At 38.4% G+C, this 17,244-nt stretch overlaps 1 protein-coding gene across 2 annotated transcripts in view; it reads right to left on the minus strand.

The window, feature by feature from the left end:
- The window catches only part of ANKAR (ankyrin and armadillo repeat containing), a 76,705-nt gene that overhangs the window by 56,240 nt on the left and 3,221 nt on the right, over window positions 1-17,244 (minus strand). The window contains exons 2-6 of one of the 2 annotated variants that reach the window (XM_047870275.1): window positions 16,146-16,789; window positions 7,008-7,445; window positions 5,448-5,611; window positions 4,465-4,568; window positions 297-477 (exon numbers count right to left, since the gene is read on the minus strand). In XM_047870275.1, the coding sequence (XP_047726231.1) occupies window positions 297-477; window positions 4,465-4,568; window positions 5,448-5,611; window positions 7,008-7,445; window positions 16,146-16,746 (1,488 nt within the window). In that variant the 5' untranslated portion in view covers window positions 16,747-16,789. Of the gene's footprint in view, window positions 1-296; window positions 478-4,464; window positions 4,569-5,447; window positions 5,612-7,007; window positions 7,446-16,145; window positions 16,790-17,244 lie in introns of those variants that run through there. The other variant, XM_047870276.1, reaches the window with a different exon arrangement.

Consider the following 17,244-nt stretch of genomic DNA (forward strand, 5'->3'; position numbering starts at 1 on the left):
AAAGGATTTATAAAGCGCCTGGCGTATAAAATAAGCACTTAATAAATACTAACCTTTATTAAGATTGGTCACAATGTAGTTCATTAACAGATTGTTTTGCAACCCTACCAGAAATTTATTATCCAGAATTGTATGGCTTCTAAGCTGCTAAAATGTGGAATTTTTATTTCATATTGAAAACTTCATTTAACCCAATAGTTATCCCTAAAATAAAAATTTGAGACATATACTTACCTATAATAACATATTATCTATAATAGCCTCCTATACTAAATTATGTATGATTACTGAAATACCTTGCATTTCATAGCTTTTTTGAAGCCAAATTTTTTCTTAAATTGCTCATGTAATTGAGCATCTGTTAGTGGAAGTCTTTTTGGTTTCAGATTGTTCACGATTTCATTTATGGCTCCCCACCACTTTGTCTTATATAGTTGATGATAGAAAGTTTCAAGTTCAAAACAGATCACATAGTAGCTATAAAAAAAAATAAAGAAAAAAGATCAATCTTTCTGACTTTGAAGTAATTTGCTACTTTTTTTCTATGCTAGCTAAACTTTATTTTTCTATAATAATTAAGTACAAAAATGTAGTTTAAATTGTATTGATTGAAAAAGAAAGTCTTAGGGAAATGCTATGTTATGAACTGGTCAGAGGCTAATATCGTCTCTTCCTTGACCTTTACTTCCACTTCAGTTTTCTGAATAATATAGACTTCTGCACGGATGAAGGCATGTTTGAGGACCTGTTTGCATTTATCTGAGGTTGTCATTCTTCCTGTCTACCATCCTCTCGCCCCAAGAGAAACTAGACCATAAAAATATAAACTAAAGGCCATCTTTACCCACACCTTGCAGAGACAGCGCCAGTCCAGGTGGTGGAACTTGTCACTGTCCATGGGCCTCAACTTGTACAGGTGCCAACTTCATCACTAGGGACTTGCTTCTAAAATCGAGGAGCAGGTATTCTGAATCTTACTCAGATTTGAAGGCTTTCACATCACAGCAATGATAGGCTCTAGGACCTTAAGGGGCTGTCTGAATCAGACTCGGATGCTTGATTCACATTGGATGACTAAACTAAATACCTAGAAGAAAACAGCTCACCTTCCCTTGGTGTCACACATGCTGCTAAGGGTGGACACCCCAAACAGATACCCCAAGTCTCATAAGACTGCCTCCATGGATACAGGGCCAGGAGATCACACTAAGGATGTCCTTTGGTCTCTCAGTGGCCCAGCTCCACATCATAGAGCCCCAGTGCCAGCAACCTCTATCTTTTCATGTACTTCTCCAGGGAGCTGCCTCTGGCTGTGGTAACTTGCTAGGGGGTCAGAAGCTGCTGACTACCTTTGGGGGCTTTGGTACTTAGTGATGTACTCTTAGATCACTGCTCAGGCAATGAAATAGATGTATAAATTTAACAAATACCAAAGGAATGTGGGTTGATTTCTTCTAGAAATTCAATTTACTTATCCAATACAAATCAAGCTTCCAGAACCAGCAGGGGGCTATCCTACCCTAGAAACTGGAGAAGCAAGAGGTGGTGAAGGTGGCTATACCCTGAGAAAGTCTTTGGCCACAGACTTTTGTGACCCCTTCCCCCCAAGATTGGATACACTATCTGCACTGGCCCCCTTTCTATGGAAGCATAGAAAGCCCAGATGGCCAGTGCTTTGAGGGAGAATTCATTCAAGTACTGCATAGGGACATATCACTGCTCTTACTCAAAACCTATATGTAGATATTAGCAGGAACTATAAGGGGGCCTCACTTTTAAAACAGTTCCCTTCAGATTCTTCTACCTGGGAATGTGCACCCAGTGCAGATTTTGAGGAGCTTCTAGCTCCCTAGCTCTAGTTATAGCAGGAACTATAACAGCTCCCTTCAGATTCTTCTACCTGAGAATCTGCACCCAGTTTTTGAGGAGCTTCTAGGACCACATTTCCCTGATACACCATTGTCACATTAAGTTGATTTCTGACCTGTCTCCTAATAATCACAGCAACATCATGATGCTGGTATACTGTCCCCAAAATAGGACATTTTGGTACTGATATAAATTAATCTTTTTGCTCCAGTCATTGTCACCTTAATAATTCATGAGTTCTTGTACTTTAATGGAATGGCCAAATCCTGGGTATCTGACTGTGGCCCCTACTTTTTGATTCTGGTATGGTAGGAGGGCCCAACCTGAACCAAAATGAATCTAGGATTTAGATGTTTTCAGGCATGCCTGGAGGGACAGTGGAACTGACCCTATTTTCATAATGGACCAGGGGGTTCCTAGGAGATAAACCATTCTGAGGAAAGAGAACATCAAGACTCAAGACCTCAGCCCACTAACAATGCCCCTAAAATCAAAGAGGGGAGATTTTAACATGGCATGTTTTCAATCATTCACCAAATGATCCCTACATCACAGAAAAGAACTGTTAGCAAAATGACTAAAAGAGCTGTTTTTGCATCAAATTATTAGGAGTTCAAGGTAGCACTTCCTTGAAACCAATAAAATTGGGAAAGAAATACTTCACTGGATTGGCTTCAACATGCCTCACAGTTGATACAAGGTATTTAGCAGGCATCAGGAGAAGCCAGCTCCAGAAGTGACCCCAGATCCACAACCAGGAGAAATGATGTCAGAGACAACAATGGCATTAATGTTGAGTTGCCTTCATAGGGTCTGTTGAGCTCCAGGGGCCCAAGAGTGGATCATTACAGATTGCTCAGACAGGAAAGAGGAAAACTGAAGATATCTCACAGTACCTGAGAGCTGATCCATTGGCATATGAGATTCCTAAAATAACTATGTAGGGGGGATATTATGGAACTGAAGATTCTCTAGTAATTGTTACAGGAACCAAGAAAACACTGATTATTACTCCACTTGTGGTTTTTACTTTTACTCCATGCTGCCTGGGTCTGGGAAACAAGCTCATGCTGCCTTTGCAAGTCTGCAAATTCAAATCCATCTATCTGCAATTCACCAACATTGATGACCAATGTGGTGCATTAGTCAGAAACTAGAGAACCATTCTACTATAGTATCCCATTGAAACAATTTGACTGGATCTCTTACTGTTCAATGACAGTGGGCTTATGCCAACCATACTCCTTTACCTATAACAACCTCTCACCAAGTACAGCTTTTATCTCAGCTGCCTCCCTGCATCCTCAGGATCATTAGTGTCCAGCTAGTCACTGGAGCCTGGGGGGATAAAGTGTTATTCAGAGGTGCTTCTGAAATACTATTTACTTTGGCAGGTGTTGTACATGGAATGTGTCAGCAGTTGCTGGATCCCTGAATGAGGGATTCCTTCTCGAGGGAGATGCACACCAACTGTCCATTCTAGAGGCATGAGGTCTACTACTTAATTCCCTCCAAAATCATGGAAGTCATTAGCCACATGGTCTTTGACTTCACCTAGAGTACTATGTGTGCATCCAGACAGTATTCAATGAAAAGACCCACCTTTCATTGTTTATCCTGATTCTCCCTTTGCCTCCTTTCTCTTATTTTCCTCACGACCATGCATCTTGGAGAAATGCGTAATCTTTGTCTTCTTCACATCACATGAACTCTCCCCAACTTCACCCTTCAGCTCACTAAACATAGCCTAAAGCCAGAACTAATCCTCTTCCCAAGTCACTGCCGAATTTAGAGTGCTGTCTTCAGTCTTAAGTTGACTTGGCCTTTTTCTCTGTTGAATTTGATTCTTTTAATCTATTTCCATATTTAAAAATTCCTCCCCATTTGGCTTCCATGCTATTGTACTTTCTTGGTCCTCCTCCTTATATCATTCCTTCTCAACTCCTTTGTTCTCTCTTTTGCATCTCCCTATTTAAAAGCTGCTATTCTCCAGAGTTCCAGACTTGGTCCTGGTCTCTAAACCACTTCCATGCGTTAAAAAAACAGAAAACAAAAAAACCTCTCCTATATGCTTTTAAATCTCAAGTCTCTACCTCCTAATAGTAATGCCCCTACTCTACTTTCCATAAACTTCACTGTCCAAGACATGGAAACCCAAGAACACAAGACATAAAGATCCTAGCAATACTAAGAAAAACACACCGCTTCAAAAATTGGCAGGCGTAACAAGACCCAGCAGAGGAAGAGGATTTTAAATCATATCTGTTATGGAACTAAAGGGGTATTTGCTGAGTCCACTGCTTTTCAGTAGGCTCATAGGATTTGATCCTCACCTCCATTCCCATTTAATAACGATGTTAATTATAAGAACTAATCACTATCTCTAAAGATTATTACACAGAATGTACCAAAGTGCATGAAGTAATAAATATATTATTTATTTTGTTGACTCTCTATTTCAGTCACAGGCGTTATTGTGCTAGGATCTCCATGCTGAGGTATTAAGTTAGCCTTTGCACTTTGACACTCTCCTTGTTTTCTCCTAACTTTCAACAGGTTGTCACTACTGTGAATAATTACTGAAAAGTTCCTTACCTTTTTCCGTTAAGTTCCATGACTGGTATTGAGTAATGTTCTTTGTATCCTAAATCTTCTACAAATGTATTAGCAGCACAATCCCGTATTTTTTCTAAATTATTCTAAAATATGAGTTATATTATTAAAAACATATCTTTAAATAAGTCTAAACAATTATAGCTTTTTCTTTTTAATTTGATATATAGAGAGAATGCATGCATGCACAAGTTGGGGATGGGGTGGGGGGAGAGAGAGAGAGAGAGAGAGAGAGAGAGAGAGAGAACCTTAAGCAGACCCCACACCCAGCATGGGGCCTGACATGAGCTCTATCCCACGACCCTGGGATTATGACCTGAGCCAAAAATCAAGGGTCAGGTGCTCAACTGACTGAGCCACCCAGGTGCCCCATCAATTATGGCTTATTTTAGATGAAATTTTGTACACGTAAATGATAAATTTTTAATATAATATCCCATAAAACCCTAATAATATTTGCATGTATCCAGTTCCTACTTCAGGAGGGAGGAAAAAATACAAAAGAAAATATAAAGAAGGTAGAAAAGCAATGACAATTCAAATGTATAATGTTTATATTAAATTCTAGATGAAATTATTGTTCTTAAACTCTAGAGGATCTCTGTTCTAATACTAATCTTCAAGGAAAATGGAAGATTTCTTCAAGGAAAGTGTATAGTGAATGTTGAGGGATTTCTACTGTATTCTTTGATCAACAATTTTAGGGCAAATATAGTCCATTTGAGATCTATAAATTCTATGAAGATAGCTGTACCTAGCTTATCTGACACCTCACATACTACCTTAGGGTAGTTGGACTTAATTCATGTGTGTTACATAATGTATGAAAAAACTAGTGAGTTAGGAAGATAATCATTTGGAGAGCTGCCTAGTGCCTGTGCCAGCAAGAGATTCTTTATGGATGGAGAATGAGATAAAAGCGCTGGGAAATGACAAACCATTTCAGGAACAATAATAATTTAAACCTTAAAGTCTTCCAAAGCATTCTCAACTGAAGGTGTGCTGATATCAAATTCAATTCCTCCATGAACATGAAAATATTGATCCTCTTTGTAGTGAAAATGCTGGCATTTAAAATCTCGCCCATAAATAAATGGAGGCAGTTCTCGCTCTGTCTTGACCTTGTCATCTCCAAAATAAAAAGAAACTTTTATTTAAAAAGTGAAAACAGCATATAAACAATCATATTTTGGAGATCTGGATTCTCATTTACATAAACCAACTGAAGAAAACTCCATATTAACTGAAAATCTTGGCAGTTACAGTCTATAAAATCATAGTCTTAGTATATATTTTAAACATGAAAATGTATCATACCTTTTGGGCGTTTTCTGTAGTTTCATTGTACAGACACTTCAAGAGACTAGTTAAAACATTATTCTATGTGTGAGCTTAAGACTAGTATCTTACCTTCAATTGTCAGAAAAGATTTGAAACTCTGCCTCAGAGAATCTTTGGCTAAATAAATAAAAACTTAACCTGAGCTGGTTTAGGCAAAAAGAGACACTAATGAGAAATAGGTGGGTATCTCTCACTGACAAAAAAATAAAATGAAATAAAAATAAAAATCAAACGAGCTCACTTTTTTGGAAAGTAATAAAATCCACATATAACATTTATTAAAAAAAATAATTTTCTAAAAATCCAGTAAGGATTAGATTTGTTCAATATTTTGGCTTGTTAGCAGAATATGGTTTCATTAATGAAAAGTATATAATGCATTTTGAGAAAGGTAAAAAGTACAGAAAAGTACAAGGAATAATATAACACCCTAATACCACCTCCTAGATTTAACTATTAACACTTAGTCATATTTGCTTCCAATAATCTAAGTAATAGAACATCACAGATATGGCTGACATCCTCCATAATTCTCCTGCCATAATAAACCTACACGTTTGGGCATCAATGAAAATATATAAATTTTATGTTAATCTGGGTGGGAGGAACAGTATGCCCTGCAGTCCTGTCAAATTCCATGTAAGTATGGTCCTATTTCAGCTTTCTTCTCTTACATTGGTTTATTTGTGTATAATAGTGCTGACACATTAGTAAAGTTTTAAAATATGTTTTCAGCTCCTTTTCAGAAATGTAAGACCATTCATGATCCTGTACTGCTCCATATTAATTACAGAATCAATTTCTGAACTTTCGTGAAAAACACAATAGGGATTTTGAAAAGAAGTACATTGAATTGATAGAGTAATTTGAATCAGATATGATACATTCACAGTGTTGTTCCATCATGAACATGGCCTATTTCCCTATTTTTCTCAGAACATGTTTAAAGTCTTCCAATAGCCCTTATAATTAGTATAAATGTATACCAAGTACTATGTACATATACCAAATATTTTTAACTACTTAGGAGACATTAAATTTTGTTTTTTCTTTCGAACAGGCTACAGCTAGGTTACATGAGTGGACTCAAATACTACAGACAAAATTGAATTTAAATATAAATTTAACATATATATATATATACATATAATTATTTTATATTTGATCTGTGGTGATACTTTTACCTGAAAAAAGTGGAAGCAGACTATCTAAATATGGAACTTTCATCTTCTTTTTCAAACTCAGTAGAAATGGAGTCAGAAAACATATTAACTTTAGGTATCCTATTCCTTTTCTGAGGTCTGTTTTCTTCTCAAAGTGTTTTTGAATAACCTTTTTCTGAAGATATAATCTTTGCTGTAGTCTCTGATAGGTACAAATATCAAGATAATCCTGATTACATTTTATAGCATTAGTAAGCCAATAGGCTGTTTCAAATATAAAAACATTTTCACACTGTTGAACTTGTATGGTACTGAATGTCAATTTTAGCATAATATTTTCAGCATATTTCATAAAAACAGCTTTTTCTTCAGGGCTGTTGGGATCATATGTTGGATCTTCATTCATGTCTTCATCATAGATTCCATTAAAGTCCGGATCCTTTGTAATATCAACCAAACCTTAACAGTAAAAAAGAAAAATTTTGGATAGTGAAAACATCATATGTGGCTTCTGGATAAATAGAGTGTATTGAACACTGGGTTTCATCTTGAAATCCTACTAAAGTGACAAAGTGATGATGAGATGCCAAAAAAATTATTAAAGATGAAAAGCAGGTTGATTGGTGCTAACTAAGCAGAGTAAAGAAAGATGGAAGCTTGTAGAATTAGAATAGATTTCCGTTGTCTTTGGAGGAAAGAAACACCATACCATGGAAACAACCTAAGTCCCATATTTAATCAGGGTTAACTAAGGAAGAACAAGAAAATGTGATTTCCCTTTAAACAGGGCATCAGTTTCTCACTTGGCCAAAAGTATAATTTTCTTTTCCAAGCCTTATATTATTACACATTTCTTGTTTTTGCTGATAACAGAAGCTAAACATATACAATAAGAACTTTCCTGCTAACTAATCGTGATGAAATAAATAAGAATTAAAACTCGATTTTTCTCTATTATCAATGACAAATTTCCTGTTACATTTTCTTCCGATTTATGATGAAATTAAGGACTTCCTTGCTGCCAGATTGTCTTCTTAAAGACAATTACACTTAGAATGTTACCCTTAATCGAAGCTTGAGAAAACTGCTTAGAATCACAAAATGACTTCACAGAAAATGTGGCGTTTGTTAACATACGTGCTTTAGACGTGTAAATGAGACATCAATTTGCCTTTTTCTTTTTCCTTCCTCAAATCTATTTAAAAAAACCCTCCAGAAAAAAGCAGAATACACTTACATTTTTATTTTTATTTTTTAAAAATATTTATTTATTTTTCAAAGAGAGAGAGAGCGAGAGAGCGAGAGAGAGAGCGAGAGAGCGCAGGGAGGGACAGAGAGAGAGGCAGAGGGAGACAGAAGATCCGAAAGTGCGGAGCCCAATGCGGAGCTGGAAGTCACGAACTGCGAGATCATGACTGGAGCCAAAATCAAGAGTCAGACACTTAACCAACTCAGCCACCCGGGCACCCCTCACTTGGATTTTTAAATGACCACTATGATTCACCTCCCTTTTGCAAAATTTAAGAAATTATAAAGAAATTAAAGTATTTCTGACAGCTTAAAAAAAAATCTAAACATAAGCCAGAGTATTGTTGACACGCCTAAAACTTTGTAGCCTGAGGTGGCTGGGGGCCAACAGGCAGCAAGTCAGTTCTCCCCACAGAAAGTCAGGAAGGCTTAGAAATTGGAAGCCTGTAGAAATCTCTAACAGATCGTCATGTCAGATTTACGGGGAGGGGGAGGGGGGCCCCGGAGCAGAAACAGAAGCAACAGCAACAGCAGCAGCAGAAAAAAAAAGAAAGAAAGAAAGAAAGAAAGAAAAAAAAAAAAGATTGGTTCGAAGTCTGAATTGGTGCAATGAAATTCCCCGATCGTCTTCCCCAGACAGCACAGCCCCTCCCCTTCCTCTCTAAAAGGTTTGAGCCCCACCGCTGAAGGCCGGGAGGAGAGGCTGAGCTGAAAACCCAGCAAAGTGAGTCTGCGCGCTGAAAGGGGGACATCTTCAGCCCCTCCCCCTCCTCTGGCCCCAGTCTCGCCCTCCTTCCAGGCGGGAGTCTGCGGGAAACCGATGGATCAAAGAGAAAAGACCTACTAATACAACCTGTGGGGAGAGGCTCCCCAGTGAAGGGGCAGGGTTTCTTCCCGATCACTACAGTGCAGTGGTAGCAGTCAGCAAGCCCTGTTCCTGCCCCACTTCTAAATGAGAACAAATTGCAAGTGTTTCCACACAGATGAGGAAAACCTCTCAGGTGAAAGACCGGGACTGGGAGCGGGAAGGGGGAGGGGAGGAGGAAAGGCGGGAGGGCGGGCAGGCAGGGCTGCGAGGGTCGAGAATGGGAGAAAGGATTTTGGAGAACCGGAAGAGAAATTGCCCGGAAAAGATACCAGTCAGTTCACGCGAACATAGGAGAATGAAGGAAGGTGTGGACTGAGACATCGCTAAGGGAAAAAATGGAATTGCTGCGCTACCTGATATTTCGCTGTACTGAGAGGAGTTCGATATTGCGGTTCAAAAGTTTGGGGCTGAATCGGAAAACTGAACTAATTTGTTTTAATGACACAGTTGTTCATGTCACACACACAAAAAATTATTAGAGGAAGTGTGATCACAGCATGTTCTACAAATCAGATATGTACAAAGTCATAATAATGTAGAACATGAAAAAGGATTTAATAGAAAAATTGGATATAACTGAATTTGGAGGACCGGGAGGGGAAACACAAGATTCCATTGTTTTAACCTCTATACTATGCTAATTTAATCTTATCTCCTGCCCTGCTTTTTGCTCCTGACCTCTATTCTTTTTCAATGCCTAGTACTTATCTTTATCTGAACGTCACAGAAGCACTCCCAAACTAAATTCATCCTTCATCTCCCCCCAATCTGCTTTTTTCATTCTCTGTCATGGTTAAATGATTCTATTTATCTATCAGTTCCTCAAACTGGAAGCCCAAGAGTCTCCTCTTTCACATTCTATTGTTATTAACCACTTAATTTCCACAAGTATTGAAAGTTTACTATCTGCAAGCACGCTATAAGGTGCTGAGAATTTAAAAACAAAAAAGACATTTTTCTGTGCTCTTGAGGAGGAGCTTAAGGGCTAATACAGGAGACAGAGATGAAATCAGTAATTTCAATGCAAAATGATACAGTGTGCATAGGACAGAGGAGGCTGTGTCTGAATCAAGTCTTGACAAGGGGGAAACACTGACCTGGGGAAGAATGGGGAAGGGTGAGGTAAAGTGGCAGGAAGAGGGCATTACAGATAAAAGGGCAGGGAATAAGCAGAGGCATAAAAAACAAAACCAAAAACCAGACAAACCCAGTTCACTTCCAGTTGTAGTATTAAACAAGGTCTTTTGTGTGTGTGTGTGTGTGTGTGTGTGTGTGTGTCTTAACTAAAAGTCACTCCCACATTTTTCTATCACAAAAATACGTTTTTCCTTCTTTCCTCTCATCCTACAAACCTTATGTAATACATTGAAGAATCCAAGAATTATTCAGATCAAGAAATTAAAATCCCCTACAGAAAACTAGATAATATGACCGGAGTTTGGTATTCTCCTTCTCTATTGCTGTTGCTATCGTTTTCTGAGAGCAGTGACATGGGCAGTTGCAAGACTTGAGCCCAGTCTCTCAGTCATGCCAAGAGAGGAGGTGCCACTTCCCCAAATATGCATGATGATATAGAAATTCTTGCTGCTAGCTTGCCCTTGTATAGCCACAACTACAAGGCTTGGACCCCAGTTTCCTGGTCAAGTCAGCGGAGGAGTGGCATTCCCTCTCTACCTCAAACACTGAGGATAGAGCTGGGGCCAAGGTTCCATGAGTCACTCTGTTTATCAGACACTTCTACCTCACTTCCTCCCAGACTGTATTTTTCACTCTAGCTGTTGTTGCCCTAACCAGCTTCACAAAGATGTAACTGTGCTTTGCTTCAGATGCACCACATGGCTCTTATTTTTACCCTGGGACTTCTCTACCACTGCTGTGTTAGACTTCTGATGGAACCCATCCAGTCATTCCAATGCAAGAACAAATCTGGAGAGTGAGGGAGCAACCTTTGACCAATCCAGGAGGGGGAGTCAGGGGATACACACTGCCCTCTTCCATCCCTTGGGCTCACAATTCTGAAGTGTATTCTATGGGATTCCTCAGAGTCCTTACAAAATGGATCTTAATGAAAGCTCAGCAGCACATCCTTGGATTGATGTTTCCTCCTTTTCTATTCACTTTTCCTGCCCCCCACTTCTGTTCCTTAGAGTTATTTCCTATAATCTACCCTGATTTAAGCCCCCATTTCAGGCTCTAATTTGGGGGTAATCTAGGCGAATACACATTGCCTTTGTACCTGGCCTCTGACCTGCTGTTTCCCTGATCATGAAGTATAAAAAGCCCCACAATCTAAGAGTCTGGGTTCCTTTCCCCAAGTCTGACACTTGGGCTGTGCAAGATTTCACAGCGATGTTCCAAATGTGGCGCATGATGGGGAGCCCGTACCTGTTCCTGTTCCCGTAAAGGTCTGGTGTGCATTCTGCTTGGTCATATACCATTGTTTGCACTACACCATTGTTACAGTGCCTGAAGCATGCTGATGCTGCTGGTGCTTCAGCAGACTCCCAAGCATAGTAAGGGAGAAAAAAATCTCCATCTTGGTATGATGCTCATCTTTGATGGCCTGACAGCCAATATTACAAAGTGCTTTAATGTAACAGCACTTTCCCCAAGGGCACATGGTGGTGGAGTGACTGAATTTGGAAAGATTTCCAGCTTCACTCATATACAGTGAAAAAGGGATCAGAGTCACAACTAGTCTAGACATGGGTTCCCAGCCAGGAAAGGAGAATTAAGTAGAACTGTCTGGAGCTGATATTTAGCTGACATGTATCAATATGGCCACATCGGTCGTAAAAATATTGATCCCTTTCTTATTGTTTGGTAAACTGAATTGCTATAGCCCCAAGCTGTTTGAATACCTCCCTCCCCTGGGATCTCCTGGAAAGCTTCATGATCCAGCAAAGGCTACCTGTGACAAACAAGAGGTCTCTGAGATCCTACTCCAACATTATGGCTGATGTCTGTTCTTACTGCTCAGTGATCATGCTGTACTGGTGGTTAAGTATTTTTAATATCATCCCTGAAAATGTAGGCAGTTAGTCTCTGGGTGCTCCCCCACTCCCCCTACAACTTGATTAGAACGTTCCTACCTGTCTCTGATCCTGTTAACCAGGAGCATCACTGTGAGAGGATCCTTATTGGGGTAGCCTCAGATATAATAGTTGGGCTGAAGAGACCAGATGGTGGGCCATGAAGTTACATGATATAGTCAATTTTGTCATCCACTAACCAGAAGCCCTCTGTTCTTAATTACAGTAGGACGTATGCTCCCTCCTATCATGGCCTTGTCCCTTATTATTATCGATATTCTCACCAAATGATCCCAAGGCTTTTCAGACTTTCATATGTGAATGACTCCTTAGTATGTACCTCTAACCCAGATCACTCTCCAGAATTTGACTTCTATGATGAAAGTTTCCACCTAAATATGTGACTCTCAAAAGGGCTTGTTGTTTCTTTACCAGTCAAATCTCTCAGCTCTGGCCCTTGCCTTGCTTGACAAATGCCAGGTGGGAATGATGATTCCAAGTAATCTTTGTAAAAAGGGAAGAAAAGCAAACCCAATTTTTTGTCAGAATTGTCAAGTCTCAAACATCATTGGAAACCACTATCAATTCCTGCTGATCCTTAACATCTGTAGAGCTCAAATCTTCATAAAGCTCTTGCCATCATCTCAATCAGGAAAGGCAAGCCATGCAACTTAGTTTCCCAGACACATCTTGGCCAATTCAATTACAGAGAAACATCATCTGGCTTGTGCAATGTTCCCTGCTGTCTTCCAGTGATTAGCAAATGGATTAGTGGACAACTTCCAGGATAGAAGTGTCATCAACTACCAAAATGACATCTTAATTTAGCTACATTTTATTTACATTACCTGATCTAGCCTTGGAGATTGTAAACTACCAGCAATGATAGTACTTCTAGGAAAACACTGAAATATGTTTTTAAGACTTTGACCATGTCATATTCTCTTCAACAATGCAGCTACGTCATGCCAAAGTGTCAGTGTCCTTTAAGAGGGAACTGTCAAGGGAATGCAGAAATGAATGGAATTCACTAGATATTACTGGCAATATTTTTCATTGCTTCAGCCTTCTCACTTCAAATACTTGAACAACAAGAAGGGATTTGTTAGTTCCAGTTATAGCTATAATCTTTTAGAAGCCAGTGACCCTCCAATCCTATGGTACTCTGCACCAAGCCAGGTGGCCATTAGTCCTTACTCCACCAACGCCACAGATTGAATAATTCTCACCCACAGGAGGAGAATTTCTGCCTTATACTCACTACTATTGGAGACTGCTCTCAACAGAAGTTGATTACCCTGCATGGAAATGAGAGCTATTAGCTATCTAAACTACCTTTGAGACACAGAAATACCATCTTCAAGAGACTGTACTGCTTGCTAGTACAGTAAGGCTACAGAGCCTGAAACATCTCTGAAAACCCAACCCGGAGCAGGTGACTCAGGCTGCCTTACTGCCATCAAGCAAATCTTATTCTCAGGCACTTGAACTTCACAGCAGTCCAGTGGTAGATACAGTAAATAGCAAAAGTAGCAAACAAACACTTCTGTAGTTTAAGTCTTAGCCCAAATTCAGAAGTGTTCAGTGGTGTATAGTTCTGAATGTGGTGGTTGGGGAATGACCATCCAATTGTAGTCATTGTACATCATCCTGATTGGACACTTTAGTCAAAACTTTGAGCTGATCTATCTATCTGTGACATGCTTGCTGAGGACTTGCTCCCTCAGTTCAGTTATTAAATCCCTCTGGGACATCCATGCTAGACTTAATTTCCAATCTGATCAACTGGTAATGGTAGAAATCCCCTCAAGCTGTGTAACACCCCTGTTCCCATTTAATTCTTCATTGATTCAATTCAACTCAATTCAGTTAATTCAATTTAACAAATATCTGTTGATGCCTACTTTTTTTTTTTTAATTTTTTGTAATGTTTATTTATTTTTGAGACAGAGAGAGACAGAGCGTGAACAGGGGAGGGGCAGAGAGAGAAGGAGACACAGAATCTGAAACAGGCTCCAGGCTCTGAGCTGTCAGCACAGAGCCTGACGCGGGGCTCGAACTCACGAACTGAGATCATGACCTGAGCCGAAGTCGGACGCTTAACCGACCGAGCCACCCAGGCGCCCCTGTTGATACCTACTTTGTATCAGGAACTATCTTAGGCACAAAACATGTAGGGATAAGTAGGACAGGTAAGGGTCTTCTTTTTCATGGAGCTTATGTGTATGTAAGCTTCCTGTTTACTTGTTCTTGACATCAGACTTACTTTTGTGTCTAAGCTAGAAATAAAAACTGAGTGAATATTTGTAAAACGAATAAATCAAACTAGAGTACTTTATGAACATATATATGTATATTTTGTATGTGTATGTATAATTTTTTATTTAGCTATCAATGACAGAAGGAAAAATAAGAAAACTCCATGAAACTACCTTACCATTAACTGTATTAAATATTCAAATGATCACAATTCTTCCACATTTTATTGATACGCTAAGAAACAATAAATTTTGTTTTCAGGGCATTTGCTTTAGTAACCAGATTTATGTTGACAAACTAAAGTCTTTTTCAGGTAATTTTCTCCTCAATTACATGTACAATTCAGATAAAAAGTGGTTCTTTTCCACCTAATTGACCATTAAAACCTTCTGTTATTAGATCTATTTAGCCAAGGGAAATCTGGCTAATTAGGGGAGAATATTAATTCTTTTCTTCCTTAGTAAGGTTATGCAGAAACTTATTGCCATATTAAGATTATGTATAAAAACACACTGAATAAAGATTGAAAATCTTATATTTTGAATATCAACCCCATAAAGTGCAAACAATTACATGCAATACACAAATCAACAAATTTGTTCTCAGAATAGTCAAGAAAGGAAGCGTCTGAGTGACATTTTATTCCTGAAGACAAATTGTCATCCTTTTCCAGTTTCCAATGAGATTAAAATCTATATAAAATCTATTGCTGTGCTCTCTCCTCCAGTCAAGTGAAATTCGAGTACATTTTTAACTGAATTGAGACTTCTCTTTAAGCCTGTGCCCACAAACTGGAAATCTATTTAGAAAATGATTAGATATATTTAATCAGCGAAAGTAGTTGGGAATACTGTCTGGAGCACACATTTTCCATTTTACTCTCCATTCCATTTGGCCTCTACAAAGGAACTTACAGGAATTTTTTTTTTTTTTTTTTAAGAATAAAAAATTTACATATGCTGAGGAGATGCACAGGATTTAGTGGTACCTATTGTGAATATACAGGCTTTAAAGAAGTCAGGCCCTAAGAAGGAAGGAATTTAAGGGGCGCCTGGGTGGCTCAGTCCATTAAGCACCCTACCTCCGTTCAGCTCATGATCTCAAGGTTCGTGAGCTAACAGCTCAGAACCTGGATCCCACTTCAGACTCTGTCTCCCTCTTGCTCTGTCTCTCTCCCCCTCCCCCCGCCTCTCTCGGTATCAAAAATAACTACACATTTTAAAAAATAAAAAAAAAAGAAGGAATTTAAAAATTAGCCAAACCAAAAATACTTATTAAATCAAATGCTACTAAAATACCAAAGCTTAGATCATTGATGCACATTGATCCTTAACTTCAACTTTCATATCATTCATTTTTGAGATTTACAAAAATGGCATTATAGATGACTAACCAAACTGGCAATCATTTTGTTTTCAAGTTCAGAGATTTTTCTCATTGCATTCCAATTCTACTCTTGACTCTATTACTGATTTTCCTACTTAGGCTGTGTAAGAAAAGGTATAAACTGAAAACTCTTTATCAAGTATTTGAAATCTGATCTGTTCTGCAGAAGTTGGAGGTTAAGATGAAAGACGCAAGACTTAAACATAATTTTGGTGCCATTGAAAAAAATGAAAGGTTTATTGAAAAGATTCTTTGGAGTTCAAAATATCTCTTTTAAGAAATGTGACTAAATACGTAAAACTGAGCCAAAGATAAATTACTAAATTAAAAAGATGGCTTCTAATAAAACATATTAAATTCTCTTACCTGCTGCACTAAACTCTGCAAAAATATCTTTATTTGTTTGAGGCTTCCCATCTGGATCAATGTCCATGATAGTACGCCATAATTCAGAGAATCTGGCTCGTTTTTCTTTGGGCATGTATATTCCATGCCACAGTGCTTTCAGCATGTAGTCAATATTGATCAGAATTTGCCCAATTCTGGTATCATAATAAGCTGGTGGTAATTGACAAGAAGAACTCTGATCATAATTAGCTTCTAAACTGATTGAGGGAATTTGATTAAAGCAATAAATTCCAACAGCCAACTCCCTTATAATTTGATGAACTTCTCTATAGTCTAAGAGGGCAACAGGGTCCACAGGAGTCAGAAGGATTGCAGTGGAGAAACTGACATTATTCATTTGACTCATAATTCCACATGGGATGTCCAACTGAGAGCGGACATCATCTTTGGCAGACAACCAGCTGACTAAGGCAGTAGTTAGCAACTCTTGTACTTCACTCCGATCATATTTTTCAAAAAAAACAGAAGCATTTCTCTGTACGGATAAGTTTTCCAGGTAGGTTTCTTCATCTTGAATTTGATCAAATCTAGGTAATCCTTTTTTGGGCAATCTTAACATTTCTAATTAATTGTAGGTGTCCTTTCTGAAGTTTCTGCAATGACTAAAAAGAAAAAGGCAATGAAATTTGTCATGGTAATGAAGCTAGATTTCTCAAGAAATAAATCTGCACCTTTATTAGGTTGTTTCATGATCAACCATTACATTTTCAGTCTTGTTTTAATAACATTTTTAACAATTGAGGTACAGTTGTCATACAATATTATAATAGTTTGAGGTCTATAACACAACGATTCAATATTTGTAGATATTTTGAAATGATAACAATAAGTCTAGCTAACATCAACACCATACATAGTAACAAAATTGTTTTTTGTGATACCTACTTTTAAGATTTGCTATCTCAACTTTTCAAATATGCAATGCAGTATTAACTGTAGTTGTCATGCTGTACATTACATCCCCATGACTCATTTATTTTATAACTGGAGGTCTGTACTTTTGACTCCCTTCAAACTTCACCTACCCCCCAACCCTCTTCTCTGGCAACCACCAATC

This window comes from Prionailurus viverrinus, chromosome C1 (assembly GCF_022837055.1).
Source record: "Prionailurus viverrinus isolate Anna chromosome C1, UM_Priviv_1.0, whole genome shotgun sequence".
NCBI lineage: Eukaryota > Metazoa > Chordata > Mammalia > Carnivora > Felidae > Prionailurus > Prionailurus viverrinus.